Raw genomic sequence first — 15,868 nt, 5'->3', positions numbered from 1 at the left:
CATGTCACGTGTGCGTTAGGCGGCGGCAAAGTGGTGGTGGTCTGCCTGGTGCCCAAACTGACACTAAACCCGACTGAAAACTCCTCTTCAGCTCAATCGTTCTCCCGATTTTACAAAGTGACTTGATGAGAAACCTTAAGCAAAACTGTTCATCTAAAAGAGATCTCCAATATTGCTTAAAGGATCATCACCCAAAACTCATCGGTTTTCAAGATTTTCAATTTTGAAGATAGGCTCATTGAAACTAAAAATAAGATTTAAGTTAGGGTTTGGAAACTGTGTTAACCAAGCAACTTTGAGCAATTAATTAGAGGCTGAACATTGATCAAACATTACAACTAACTACACAGTAATAGAGATCAAGTATCACACCAAGTAATGCAACAAAAGTTGGATAAATTTTATTTATGAAAATTCATTTAAAAATTCTCTAAAGATTGGATTTATTAACAGGTGTTTAGGGACTTAGCCATAAAAATGACTGTGTAGCTAGCATTAATTCAATTTTTTGAGCTAAAATTTAAACATATTTGATTTAGAAATATCATCAAATTTTGATTCTATATGAAAGCACCCATATTGTACTACAAAGTTTATATTAACAAAATTTTAATTGGCTAAGTAAATTCATATATATATAATCACAAAGTTTCTTTAACCATTAACATTAGCATCATTTCATGCAACTTGTGAAAAATATTATAAGCAACATATGAAACACCACAAAGCAACATGGACATGCTATAAATGAAACATCACTTATGCAACATATGAAACATTACTTAGCAACATATGAAACATCACTTATGCAACATATGAATGTTATACTTCAAACCTAAATTGAATTCATGACTTAATGCTTGGTGATTATGCTTCATGATGCACATGATCAAGTTTTAACTACTTTTTAACATCTAGGATGTTACACGGGAGATGGAGATGCAGACCACTAAACTCAAGGAAGTAGAAGCGGAAGCACTGAAAACGAAGCTACTCATGATAAACTCACAACTGTCAACCATGAGAGAAGAAAAGGAGCAATACAAGTAGGAGTTATAGAAGGCCCTTGAACATCTACAGCAGAGGAAACATTCAGGGAAGAGAAGAAAGGGAGCCTACTGAAGAACCAACACTGAGAGAAAACCGCTGGGGATGCAAATACAGCTGGACCACCTCAAGTCCCTCTCAGGACTGGATGCCAAGGGATATGCAAGTGAACATGGTGTCGGGACCTTCGCGGGAAGCAGCTCTCGTAAAATAAATAATATGAGCTGCAACACCTAGTAGTAGTGTCTAGTACCTCGAGTGGTAGTAGTACGTCTAGTATGCTTCAATGTCCCTAGAGTACGAGTCATCGCGTAGTAATAATCCTAGCAGTTAATGTGTATGATGCACCCTTGTATCATATATATGTAACTATCTTGTGATGTAATATATTGTGTGTTTATCTTTGTGTGTTTTTGTTTGTTTGCCTTTTTCTAACAAACACCTAGAGGATATCTTCTCATCCTTGTTGCTCCTCAGCAATAGATGGACATAAGATCCAATCAGATTCGTGAACACCGTGAAAGGGCCGCTAGAAGGCAGGTTCATGAAGCGGAGCAACAAATTGCACCACCCCCTCGAGGTAGGCAAAACAGAGGCAATCATGGGCACCATAATCAATGGCATGGGCATGAGCAACCATAGGAAAATAATACCCCAATTATAGAAGAAGTACATGAAGAAGGTGAAGATGAAGTTGAGCAGAATATTGGAAATGATCTGGTACAAGGAGAAGAGCCACAGCCACCCCCATCGACGTTAGCGGAAGTAATGGATCAACAAACATGATTGTTAGAAAATCTTGCAAGGAGACTAGACAATGGTAATGGACAAGGAAAAATGGCAGCATTCATGAGACTTCATCCAACAACTTTCGATAGTGCAGAAGAAGATCCCCTTTCAATAGATGATTGGTTGCGCACCATTACCAAAAAATTAAATGCAGTAAGAGCCACTAATGAAGAGAAGGTTAATTTAGCCACCCATCAACTCATAGGAGCAGTTGGTGAATGGTGGGTAACTATCAAGATACAGCTAATGAGCTAGACACGATCACCTGGCAAGAATATATGGAGGCATTTCGTGAATACCACATCCCCGAAGGAATTATGGAGATAAAGGCTAAAGAATTTCATTCCTTGAGACAAGGACCGATGATAATGAATTAGTACATCCAGAAATTCATGAAGCTAGCACGCTATGCACCTGATGATGTCAACACCGACAAGAAGCAGCAGAGATGTTTTAGGAAAGGACTTAATGCACCCCTGAGAGAACAGATAATCACCCACATCTCCCCAAATTTCAACACCCTTATGAATCGCACTATCCTATTGGAAGAGGAGTGCAACAAAAGCGAAGGAGAAAGAAAGCGCAAGTTTCTGATGCAACATGCTCGCTAATAAAAAAGGACACAATGAGTTCGCACCAACAACACCCCACCTACAAGGTATCAACCAACCATGCAGTATAGGTCATCCAGATCCAACACCTCATGGATCACATCCAACTACAAGAACAACAATAGCAACAATAACAACAACAACAACTGGCCCAAGAGTAACAATAATACAACACCAGGGACCTATTTTGGATGCCGTCAACCAGGACACCGTGTCACCCAATTCCTGTATAAAGCCGCAAACTCTTCCCTAGCCTAGTCTGTAGCTAGTAATAGGACAGCCGCCTCAGGAATCGGATGCACCGCACCTCAGAATTCTAGACCACCAAGAAGGAATGCCCAAAGTTTCGGGCAAGGCCGTGTGAAACACGCAAACACAGAGGAAGTACAGGCAGCACCTGATGTCATGTACGGTGAGTTTCTAGTAAACTCCACATCTACAACCGTGTTGTTTGACTCTGACGCTTCGCATTCCTTTGTTTCTGCGTGTTTTGTGCTTAAAAATGGTTTGAGAACAGTGTTACTCCCCACTCCTCTCTTGATTCAAACCCCTAGAGCTATCCTCAAATGCACTCTAAAATGCCCTTGAGTAAGGAAAATGATTGATGGAGTGGAATTGCAAGTGGAATTAGTAGTACTAAAGACTAAAGGATAGGACATAATATTGGGAATGGATTGGCTAAAGAGACACTATGGCAACATATACTGCAGTGATAGAGCAGTGATCCTGACAAATCACAATGGAATCATAGTGAAATGTTACCCTCAAGCCCCGACAATAGAACCAATAGTTTGCAATGTACGGGCAACAGCTATTGAAGAAGTACCTGTCATTTGTGAGTACCCCGATGTGTTCTCTGAAGAGTTACCCAGAATGCCACCAGACAGAGATTTGGAATTCATCATTGACTTAATACCCGAAACTGCACCAATAGCAAAGAGGCCTTACCGAATGGCAACCAGTGAGTTGGAAGAACTAAAGAAGCAACTACGAGAGTTACAAGATAAAGGATATATTCGTGAAGAAGAAAGATGGCAGTCTTAGAATGTGTATTGACTACCGATCACAAAATGAAGTCACCAGCAAGAACAAGTACCCTCTAGTAAGGATTGACGACCTATTCGATCAGTTAAAAGGTGCCAAGTATTTCTCCAAGATAGATCTAAGATTAGGTTACTATCAACTGTAGATTCGGCTCAGGGATATACCGAAGACCGTGTTTGTGACCCGCTATGGATAGTATGAGTTCACCGTGATGTCGTTTGGATTGACCAACGCCCCAACATATTTCATGAATATGATGAACAAAGTCTTTATGGAGGAGTTAGACAAATTCATAGTGGTGTTAATCGTTGACATTCTCATATATTTAAGAAGTGTGAAAGAACATGAACAACACTTGAGAGTAATATTAAACAAGCTACGGGCACATGAGCTATACGCTAAGTTCAACAAGTGTGAATTTTGGCTACAAGTAGTCACCTTCTTAGGACACATTATCACCGCGGAAGGAGTAAAAGTAGACCTGAAGAAAGTCGAGGCCGTATCAAAATGGAAGCAACCAACAAATGTGACAAAGATTAGCAGTTTCCTCGGACTAGCAGGCTACTACAAGTGGTTTATTGAAGGATTTTCGAAGATCGCAATACCCATGACCGCCCAAATACAAAAAGGAAAGGAGTTCAAGTGGACCGATGCATGAGAAAAGAGCTTCCAAGAGTTGAAGACAAGATTAACTACAACCCCAATACTCACATTGCTAGACATACACCAAAGCTTTATAGTATATTGTGATGCCTCCAGACAAGGATTAGGATGCGTCTTGATGCAAGATGATAAAGTGGTCGCTTACGCCTCCCGACAACTAAAGAAACATGAAGAGAATTATCTAACACACGACTTGGAGCTAGCAGCTGTAGTACATGCACTGAAGATATGGAGACACTGCCTCATCGGAAACAAGTGTGAGATATTCACGGACCACAAGAGTTTGAAGTACATTTTCACCCAACCTGACTTTGAACCTACGACAAAGGAGATGGTTGGAACTAATCAAGGACTACGATCTAAGCGTACAATACCATCTGGGAAAAGCCAACATAGTTGCAGACACATTGAGTAGAAAGTCCTATTGCCACTACATGACAACTTTAAATAGAAGACCAGAGTTAGCACAAGAAGTTCGCTAACTAAACCTATAGATCATACCACAAGGCACCATGAATGTTCTACAAGTACGGCCAACATTAGAAGATCGGATAAGAGAAGCCCAGGACTAGGACAAGGAAATACAAGATCTCAAGGAACAAAGTAGTAAAAAGGAACTCCTAGGATTCAGTGGATGAGCAAGGAAGATTATGGTATGAAGATCAGATATGCATACCCTAGGACGGAGCACCAGTTGCTGATCCTTCACAGTACCAGAGTCATGCCGGTGCTCTACGGTACCTGACCCTAACCCATCCCAAGCTCTCCTACATGGTCCAGCAGGTGTGCCTCTTCATGCACGATCCCCGCGAGCGTTATCTCGCACTGATCAAGCGCATCCTGTGCTACATGAAGGGTACCTTGTCCACCGGTCTCCACCTCAGCTCTGGGCCAGTTGACTCCCTCGCCGCATACTCCGATGCGGACTGGGCGGGCTGTCCAGACTCTAGGCACTCTACGTCAGGCTACTGTGTCTTCCTCGATGACAACCTGGTCTCTTGGTCCTCGAAGCGCCAGATGACTGTGTCCCATTCTAGTCCTAGGCTGAGTACCGCACGGTTGCTCATGCCGTGGCCGAGTGCTGTTGGCTTTGTCACCATCTCCAGGAGCTCCACGCCCCATTGCTTCTGCGACCCTTGTGACAATGATAGCACTGTCTATATGACCACTAGTCCTTTCCACCATCGTCGCACGAAGCACATCGAGATCGACATTCACTTCATCCGCGACAAGGTTGCCTTGGGACAGGTCTGGGTGCTGCATGTCCCTTCGACTCATCAGTTCGCGGACATCATGACCAAAGGCTTACCTGTACAGTTGTTCACTAACTTGAGGTCCAGTCTTTGCGTCCGAGATTCTCTTGCTACGACTGCGGGCGGGAATTAGACATGTATAGTCCTATATACGTTGTATTTGGACATATTGTACTCCAAGCCACATTAGGCTATATATATAAAGGAAAAAGTTTGCTTAACCTCCCCACCTATTAACCATGGTCTACTTCACACCCCAAACTATGAAACCGTCTATTTTACCCCCTGAACTTTTTAAAACCGTCTATTTTACCCCCCTGGCGGGTTTCGACGGTGGGTTTGCTACAGTAACGATGGTTTTGCTATAGTGATGGTGGTTTTGTTTTTTTCTTTTTTATTTATTTCTGGTGAATCTTTAAAAAATCATAGTAAATCACAGAAAAATTATAAAATGGAAAATCTAATTTTGTTGGACTCCACATGAGTAGATCTACACAATGAACATATAATATGATATGCTTTAGTACAAAGTTTTTGCTGTAGTTTTAGATTAATTGGAAAATCCAATTTTGTCTGTAATTAATTGGAACAATTCATAGCTGCAGCTTCTGTGGTCCAGTTATGGTGAAATTTTTATGGTAGGCTAATTATTGTATGCTTGAACTATAGTAAAAATTTCGTACTCATTGGACCATATATAACTTAGTTATAGATAAATTTCAATTAATTACAGACAAAATTAGATTTTCCAATTAATCTAAAGGTACAGCAAAACCTTTGTACTAAAGCATACCACATTATATGTTAACTATGTAGATCTACTCATGTGGATTCAACAAAATTGGATTTTCCATTTTATGATTTTTCTATGATTTACTATGATTTTTCAAAGATTCAGCGAAAATAAATAAAAAAAGAAAAAGATGAAACCACAGGTAGCGTAGCAAACCACCGTTACTGTAACAAAACCACCGTCAAAAACCGCCCAGAGGGTAAAATAGACGGTTTTGAAAAGTTCAGGGGGTAAAATAGACGGTTTTATAGTTTGGGGCGTGAAGTAGACCATGGTTGATAGGTGGGGGGTTAAGTAGATTTTTTCCTATATATAAAAGGTCACCCCCCTAAGAGGGTGTGTGGTGTTTCCCTATGTCTCGACAATAATGTTTTTAGAAAAATTGATTTATGCAGCACTTGAGCAAAATATCTACAGACATGAACTGAAAAATATAATAGCTTAACTTCAATCCATTTCAGATGCAGTAATGAAAATGAAAACAGTGCCTTGAGTAATCATCTTCTGAAAGTACTGCCGAGGTAAACCATGCAAATCATCTTCAAGATATAACAATTAAATCACTCATACAGATTCTTTATCATAAAAAAAGAGAAGACAATGACACATCATTTTGAAAATTTAAGCAGGCCAGTTACCATGATTTGGGCATTAAGTCTCAGACAAGCATACATATAAGTAAACCAGAATCATGGATCTTCTTGGTCTGTAATTATGGACTCATGGAAATTTGTGAAGATGAAACATACAAAAAAAACATAATAGGATACTCTTTCTTAACTGAGAACTGATACAGAACATCTCAAGCATCAACTCCGCAAGTTCCCCACAGTAGCTTGATCAATTTTTTCATTGATCAATCAGTCCTCATTGACACTTGCAATCTAGCGGTAACAAGATCTGAAAAAGAAAACATAATAAAAATGACATAGCAAGCAAAAAGATCTCACATGGATACGAAATGTTGCTAGTTGCAGGACTGAGATTCAGAACATGTGAATTAGATTGGCCACACAGGTCTTAACACAGTATAGATCGGCAAGTGGCTACACATATGGAAAGTTATTGTCCTAGTAAACCACTTAACAAGTTATTTTTTTCTACATTTGAGATTGCATTTTAAAAATTCTACAGGTTCATTTTTCTTCATCGAAGTTACAATTATCCACATTATCGCACCACTCACTAGAACAATATCTCTGAGGCTGAATTTTGCAACAGTATGAATAATGTTGGCAATTCACAAGTTACAACTGAGAATAATATTTCTGATGCTATAATTTTGCAACAGTCTGAATAAATATTGAGTCGTATAAAAATGCAGAAATAAAACTTTACCAGGAGTGTAGAAGCCCATGAAAGGAAAGATGGGGCTGCCACTTGTTCTCTTGCCCGTCTTTGTGGTCTGGCCAGACTTGAGTTCAACAGTGAGATGTCATCATTTGCACTGATGAAAATTGAGCCAGTACCTTCCGCAAAGCCAGCCAAATCAAACGTAGTCAAGGGATCACCAATCGAGATGCGCTTATGATTGCCGGTGATAGGATCCCAGACGGTGAGCGTCTGTGATGGCTGATCCTCGGCTTGGAAGAGCACGCGACCGTGGCGGCAATCGAGTGTATAGCACGAGGTGGTGGGGCCGCTGGCGACGGCGATTGTGGGCTGGGGAACCGGGGATGCCTGTATTGTGGGGACGTACTGGGGAACGGAGGTGCCCTTGCGGTACTGGTCCTGGAAGAAGCCGAGCACGGGCGGCGTCTGGTGGAAGGTGCTGTACTGGCGGAGGAACGCGCCGTCGGAGTGGAGGCGGCGCCAGGGCTTGCAGATGAGGGAGGCGCGGACGAGGCACGCCGGGTCTTCGGGCGGGAGGTAGAGGAGGATCTCGCTGATGAGGTCGTCCATGAGCTCCGGTGGCGGAGGCGGTGCCATCTCGCTCGGTCTTGGGGATTTTTCTCTTGCAGTGGCCCGGCCTCCGCTCTGCTCCACGCGGGGAAAATTCTGCCCGGTGGGGCTTGGAGTGAGCGGGTGTCTGGGTGCTGGGCAGCTGGCGGATGTCATGATCGTAAATCAAACGGCAGCGGATTTTGCATCCATTTAATTGTCCGGCAATTAGAAATATTCTAAGATACTTTTAATTTTTTAATTAAGATGATGAATGCTATTTTATTTGAGTTTTTCTACTAACTAGTAGACAAACTAAAAGTTAGACTACTTTTGAAGACTTTCTCATTTGGAAATATGTCTGGGACTGATGGACGGAGAAAGTATCAAATTTGTAGCCAAAATTAGAACAGTTTTGATAGTTGAGGTGCCAAAATTAGACGGTTTTTTAGTTGGGGATTAAAATTACACAAAGACAAAAGTAGAGGGACCAAAAATGAAATTAATCCTTTTTTTTTGGAACTACTCGTAATTTTAGTTCTTCTACTAAACCCATGTACTTCATGAGAGATGTAGTAACTAACATTGTATTACATTCTAATTACCAGCCTGGATGCACATTATACTTCCATCCATGATGAGACCGTAGAGAAAAAAACAAGTATGCATGACTAATAATATCGAATTATCATGAGAGATGGTGATAGCTGACAAACGTTACGCTCTTCAATCGACTCTATTTATAACTTGCTATTGAATTCAGTGATGGGGTGGCAAGACAGACAGCACACAAGTTCTCAACTTGTTAAAAAATTTGCAAATAAGCTTAACAAAGGCTCGAGCTGTACGCGAAAATGAACATCAAGGGAAAGGAATAAACAAGCTCCTTAGCTACTACTCTTCGAGAACAAATAAGGCAGTGTTCGAGAAAAAAAAAAGAGAACAAATAAGGCAATACCATCGAAGGTGTCGTGGAGCCCAGTGCTGGCCTTGAATAAAGGAGACCTCTCCAGCAAATGTGTGTGTGGAGTGCTGTTGTGCTGAGTTACGCGTGTCCATGATTGAGCCATGTAGCTTGTCAGATCCACGAACAACCCATAACCTCAGCAAGCTGTCAGACAGCTGTTTCCATCGTTCTCTGTCTTCCCGAAGGGTCGTTTCCCTTTTGTTCTGAGCACGTCTAGTAGCTTCACTTCTTACCTTACCAGGTGTTTGCATTTCTATGGTTGCATTTTCCACACAAAGATGAGCAGTGCCATGTCTAGATTTCAAGGACATTTGATACATCTTGGATTCAGAATTCTGGTGGAGGTACTCCATGCCCTCGGCAACAACTTATCACCCAAGTCTTGTAGGTCTGCATTCGTGTGTATTTTTCCCCGTTTCTTTCCATCAATCACCTCCAGAGCATAGCTCTGAACTGTAGGCTCTATGTCCTCAGCAGATTCATGGGGTATCAATAAAACTCCTAGATTAAGAACAGGCAATTCTGAATTTGGAGAACGACATTATGTACAGCAGTTAAACCCATACTGTCTGTGCCATAATCAGATAGTGGGACATGCCACTTCAAATACATGTTAATAACCTCCTCTGGAAATAAACTCGACAGCAGCCTTGACAATGATGCCATTGTGTTGCTGGTGCTAGAAGAAGAGGTAGATTGATGCCTGTGCTCACTGCAGCAGAGTGGATTCGGACGGTGCCACTGTGTCATAGTGTTGTGTACATTGGCGCCGTTCGCGTGCCCTTAAACCCGGCTGGATCCGTTTTTTTTTCATCCGGAACAGTGTTTTCCTCTCACAAATTCCTCCAGATTTCTCCAGAATTACTCCAAGCGAATGGGACCATTAACCCAAACTCACTTTCACTGTAAGGCGAATCCCAGAAAAAATCCTGGGTAGGCAGCTGAATGAGCCCTCTCCTGATACTAGCTTTCTGCTGCAAAGTTGAAGTGAGGTGCAACTGCCTGCACACACTTCATTATGACACCAAATATGTTAGTGCTTTCAGAGAGCCGCAGCATGCATGATACATATAAACACTTTTCAAGCTCACAGATGTAGTGTAGTTCTTTTTTGTAACAACAATCTATTAAGCCAAAATTACGAATGGTATCAAGCCATGTGGACCAGGTAAACATTATTGATCCTTGTCCAGACCTTCTGACACCCGTCATTATCAACAATTAATCCCTCGCCTGCAGTTTGATATAATTTTAATATCCCTAGCCTGACCTAGTCCGATTAGCACATTCCATAAGTTTACTATGGAGACTAGTATATTTTCTTTATCAACAACAAATTGCCAGCAAAGGAAGTGGCACTTTCAAGGTGTAATCTTTGATGTGGTTAAGATGGAGACTTTTTGACTTCTGAGCTCCTTGCGAAATGATACTTTGATGAAAGGAGTCCATGTCACTTCTCACTTTGCTCTATAATCTGACAATTATAGGACCACCCTCCTAATAATAATTTCTAACAGAACTTAGGCCCTATTTGGATATAAATTTACTTAGTTTTGGAAAAATACAGTTTCTCAAAGTAATTTGGTTTTGAAAAAAATGAGGTTCTTGGATTCAACAAATCTTAGCTTAATTTTTTGAAACTATGGTATTAGAAAAATAATGTGTTTTTGAAATTTTAAAAACTCCATCCTAGCCTGGGGTGTTTTGTAAGCTGCGGTTTTTCACACCTATAGTTTCCAAAGCAACATTATCGTGATATCACTTCCTATATTTGTGGAAAAACAATCACCGTATATGTAGGCTACCATATACAGATACATATATTTTTCTGAAAAAACAATCTCCATATACGTAGGCTACCATATATAGATACATATACCAGTTCCTATATATAGTGCCCACCATTCAATCCCTCGTCTGCAGTTTGATGCATCAGATATAGTGTAGTCCATTTTCCTAACAACAATCTGTTTAGCCGAAATACACAGCATCAAGCAACTAGTACTGGGTAAGCATTAATACCCTTGTGGAGACAAATTTTTCCACACCCCTCACTATTATCAATTAATCCCAGACCGGCAGTTTGATTTAACATCCCTAGTCTGACCTTTTCTTCAAGCCATTGTTTTTCACACCTCTGGTTTCTAAAGCTGCACATTCCGGCCAGAGGTGTAACAACAATCTATTAAGCCAAAATTATGCATAACATCAAGCAATGAAGACCGGGTAAACATTGCTTACCCTGGACCTTCCACACTCCTCACTGTAATCGATTAATCCCTGGCCTGCAGTTTCATTTAATTTTAACATCCCTAGGTTGATCCTAGTCCGACTAGCTCATGCCATAAGTTTACAGAGATTTGTATATTTGCTTTATCAAAAAACAAATTGCCAGCAAAGGAAGTGGCACTTTCAAGGTGTCAATCAATCATGTCGTGAAGCTGGAGACTTTTCTGACTTATGAGTTCCTCATGAAGTGCTACATTGATGAAAGGTCTCGATGTCACTTTCCTCTCTAATCAGAAAGTTATAGGACCACGCTCCTAATAATTTCTCACACAACTTAGGCCCTGTTTGGATACAATTTTTTTTATAGTTTTGATAAAATACTACAGTTTTCAAAAATAATTTGGTTTTGGAAAACAATGATGCAATGGATGCAACAAATCTTAGCTTCATTTTTTGAAACTATGGTATTACAAAACCAACATGTTTTTGGAATTTTAAAAACTCCATGATGGGGTTTTTTCTAAGCCGCGGTCTTTCACACCTCCGGTTTCTAAAACAACACTACCATGATATCAGTTCCTATATTTTGTGGAAAAACAATTACTGGATACGTAGCCTGCCATATACAGATACATATACTAGTTCCTATATATAGTGCCCAACATTCAATCCCTCGACTGCAGTTTGATGCATCAGATGTAGTGTAGTCCTTTTTGCTAACAACAATCTGCTTAGCCAAATTACACAGCATCAAGCATCTAGGACTGGGTAAGCATTATACCCTTGTGGAACATTTTTTCCACACCCCTCACTATCATCAATTAATCCCTGTCCTGCAGTTTGATTTAACATTCCTAGTCTGACCTTTTCTCCAAGCCATGGTTTTTAACACCTCTGGTTTCTAAGGCTACACTTTCTGGCAATCAGTGTTTTTTGAAACTATGACATCCAAAGGGGCCCTCTTTAAGTTTTGACCACTTAATTCATGCTCGCCAATCATGTTGAAATACAAATTTATTCAAATAATCCTTCTCGAGTTCTACCCCTGTGAAGACCATTTCTTTCCACACACCTTGCTATCGGACCCATAAATGTCGATGTTGTACTGCCTATCATTGGGGGGAGTGGTGCCTTCATATTAATGACCTGTCTACCTCTTTTTGCTACAAAATTATCAGAAATTTCTATAAGAACGACTCCTCTATGTTTGTGAACTGTGTGCCTCTTTTTGTTTCTCCCATGGCTTAGCCACTCTATTATCTTCTAAAGTTCTCACCATATTTTACTCCACAGTTCAAATATAACATCCAGAATCTCTCTCATTGTACCCAGGAAAGCTGTCCACAGTTTTCATACAATTTGGTAGAGGTAGATTCTTGCATCCACACTTACCTAATCTTTGCTTCATATCCATGTTCACATATATAATCTCTTATGCTCACTTGCTATATATATTTTTTCTTACCAGGGAAGGAGTGCTACAGAAGCTTGAATCCCAATGGTGGAGATGGTCAGTTCTGTTGTTATCCAGGAGTCATTGAGCCAAATACTATCTGGCCTGGCTAAAAAATATGAGGACAAAAAGGAAACAAATGGAATCAGAAACATAGAGAGGCTAGAGATGGCACACATCAGGCTGGAAGCTGCTCTTGAGATGTCTAATAAATGGCAGATCACTGATACATCCATGTTGCGCTGGCAAAAGAAGCTGAAGCGTGCTGCACAAGAGTGTGATGAGAAACTGCACAAATGTAAGCAGAGAATCCTCGAAGAAGAACATATGGAACAGGAGGTAAAGAATTCCTCCATTCCTAAACGGATTGGACATGCTACCAAGTCATTTGTTTTCTCCATCTTTAACCGCAACAACGTTGAGTTGAACCCATCAGTTGTTAAACGATTTGAGTGGTATGCAGATGGTGCTAGTGAATTCCTGAGATTCATAGAGCTTGGCGGCACACCACTTTGTCACGTCATGCCCTATGGCCCCCTTATCAAGAATCTTTTTGCAGGCAAGGAAATTCACCATAAAATTGTTCGAGGAAGCCAACAGCCTTTGTGTCAACTATGGTTGATCCCATTTAGTACTGCAGAGCAAGGAACAGAGGTTGTTCTAATATTTATCAAGAAAGATGGTACAATAGAGGGTAATATCTTCTTTAGTATGATAGTACAGCTTTCAGAGAGTACAAACATAGTTGGGATTGCAGTTAGGAGTTTGCAGTTGTTTGCCCCTCATGTCAAATTTATAGTTGAAAAAATTACCAACGAACTTACTCAACTACCTACTCAAGACTTCTCATGGGTGCCATTTTCTTATTCATACCACAGAGAACATTTGTACAATCTTCAGAACTTAGCATCTCAATGGTTTCGCCCGAACCCGTTATGTTGCAAGCAGCAGCAACACCATGAGGTTCCACATTTTAGCAACCTAAACATGGCAGGATTATCAGATGTTCCGCTAGAACCATTAATTACATTTAATTTGCAGTGGCAGGTCTCACATTCAGTTTACAGCAAGGGAAAGACCTCACTGTCTGAAGGCACGATGTCTCTGCAAAGTTCTCCATATCTGAAAGCTGGAGTTGCTTTTGCACCCCATGGCTCTTCTGAAGACATGCTACCAGTGAATAAAAGTTCTGAAGCAGTTGAGATAGTTGGCGGTCAGCAACATGTCTTGCATAGGGACATCTCCTTGGAGCAACTGGAAGAGATTATGGTAGAAAAGGCCGTAGATTACTTCTGCCACAATGGTGAAGTGTCCGTATACCAAATGATTTGGAGGTCTAAACATGGGGCTGCACGAATTCATGTTGAGAAGCCAAGCATAAACACACGGAGAACAAGCATGAGAGCACAGAGAACTTTGGGGGGGCCTACAAATAGGAAGCTGCTTCGAGGACAGGGTCAGAAGATTGGGAACTTTCTAGGTGTACTCACTCACTGCGTCGACTTATGGCGTGCCCATGTGCCCATCCGGCTGCAAAGTTTTCTCATGGACTGGATGCAGAAAGAAAAGGAAACTCAGTTACCAGAAAGAAAAGTAAAAACTATGAGAAACATATAAGCATAGATATCCTCGAGGTAGAGTCTTAGTGTTAAATGCTCCAAATGCAAAAGCAAGAGGAGTGAAGCTATGAATAACATAAAGAATCTTAATTTTACATTCCAGTAGTCTTTATTGTTTATGTCTTTGTAAGGAAGAAATGAAGTACGTATGTTCTACATCAGGAACTTATGCAACTGTGTCTTAGTTTAGTTGTCTCACTGTCTCGTATATTGATATTGTTTGTATGTCATCAGCTGAGATATGCTGGGAATTACTCAATTACATTGGAATCATGATGAGAAGTGGATTTAGTGGAAGGAGAAAATATATAGTTAACTCTGTGCACTGCTATTAGACATGTATAGTCTAGTCCTGTATACGTTGTATTTGGACATGTTGTAAAATCATTGTGCGAAACGAGGCAATATTGATAGCCCAAGATACTGGCAACAGGGGATGTCCACACGTCACAATGAACAAGTTCAAACATCATAGAGCTCAATGAACTAGAATTTGAAAAGGGAAGCCGCACATGTTTGCCAAGTTGACACGAATGACAAGGAGAATGCTCTACTTTATTACAACTGATAGATGCACTATGACGAAGGATGTCGATGGTGGTGGAGCTGGGATGACCAAGATGGTCATGCCAGAGGTCGGTGGAGATGGCGAGGCTAGCGTGCGGAGCGGAAGGTGCAGCGGGGATGGTGTAAAGATCGCCAGCACTATTGCAGCGAAGCATCACGCGCCTGATCGGGATACCCTTGACAAAAAGACCAAAAGCGTCAAATTCAATAGAGCAATTGTTGTCCCTAGTGAACTGATGAACTGAAAGAAGGTTGTGCACTAGAGTGGGAACAACTAAAACATTGTTAAGATGAAAATTTGACATGGGGGTTTGAAGGGTAGACTCACCATGACATGTGATGGGAAGGGTTTGACCATTGACAATGGTAATGAAGGAATGAGAGGAAGGTTGGTGAGAAAAGAGTATACCATCTGAGGAGCTCATATGAGATGAGGCACCATAGTCCAACACCCAGGGAGGTTGCTCTAGGATATTCATCTGGTTGAGCGCGACGACGAGACCAGCCTAGTTCCACATAGGAGCCGGCTGGGAGACCTAGAGCGGCGTGAAGGTCGTAGGAGGCTGCACTGATGCGAAGACTGCGTGAGCCTGAGGTGTGCCGAGAACCCTAGGACGCCAGCCCTGCTGCACTGAAGGAAGGCCTTGGGGCACCCAGGGGTTGTAGCAGAACTATGGACCCATGGGGCTGGCCTACTGGGGAGTACTAGCAGTGCCACTGCACGACTGGGTAGGGCCACCGTTCCAGCCCCGCTTGCCCTTGCCCTTGCTGCCACCACCGCTGTTGTGCCCGCCGTTGTTCCCACCGCTGGTGCCGCTGCTATAGCCATCGGAGTGACTGCTGTGGCCGCTAGAGGAGGCACCAACAGTGGTGGAGCAGCACCCGCCCGGGCTGGTGTAGATAGAGCTGACTGTAGCGAGGAGGGTGGTGTTGGCAATGGTCTTCTTGTCAT

At 41.6% G+C, this 15,868-nt stretch overlaps 1 protein-coding gene and 1 pseudogene across 1 annotated transcript; one reads left to right on the top strand and one right to left on the bottom strand.

The window, feature by feature from the left end:
* Positions 1–6,741: 6,741 nt before the first annotated feature.
* Positions 6,742–9,114, bottom strand: LOC136545625 (uncharacterized; annotated as a pseudogene).
* A 3,373-nt stretch (positions 9,115–12,487) lies between these two features.
* LOC136545624 (uncharacterized) lies at positions 12,488–14,587 on the top strand. The gene is made up of 2 exons (XM_066537626.1): positions 12,488–12,645; positions 12,746–14,587. Exon 2 carries the CDS (start codon positions 12,776–12,778, stop codon positions 14,345–14,347), a length of 1,572 nt encoding a protein of 523 aa, XP_066393723.1. The 5' UTR covers positions 12,488–12,645; positions 12,746–12,775; the 3' UTR covers positions 14,348–14,587.
* Positions 14,588–15,868: the final 1,281 nt, after the last annotated feature.

This window comes from Miscanthus floridulus, chromosome 3 (assembly GCF_019320115.1).
Source record: "Miscanthus floridulus cultivar M001 chromosome 3, ASM1932011v1, whole genome shotgun sequence".
NCBI lineage: Eukaryota > Viridiplantae > Streptophyta > Magnoliopsida > Poales > Poaceae > Miscanthus > Miscanthus floridulus.
This window is presented reverse-complemented; position numbering and strand designations above follow the sequence as displayed.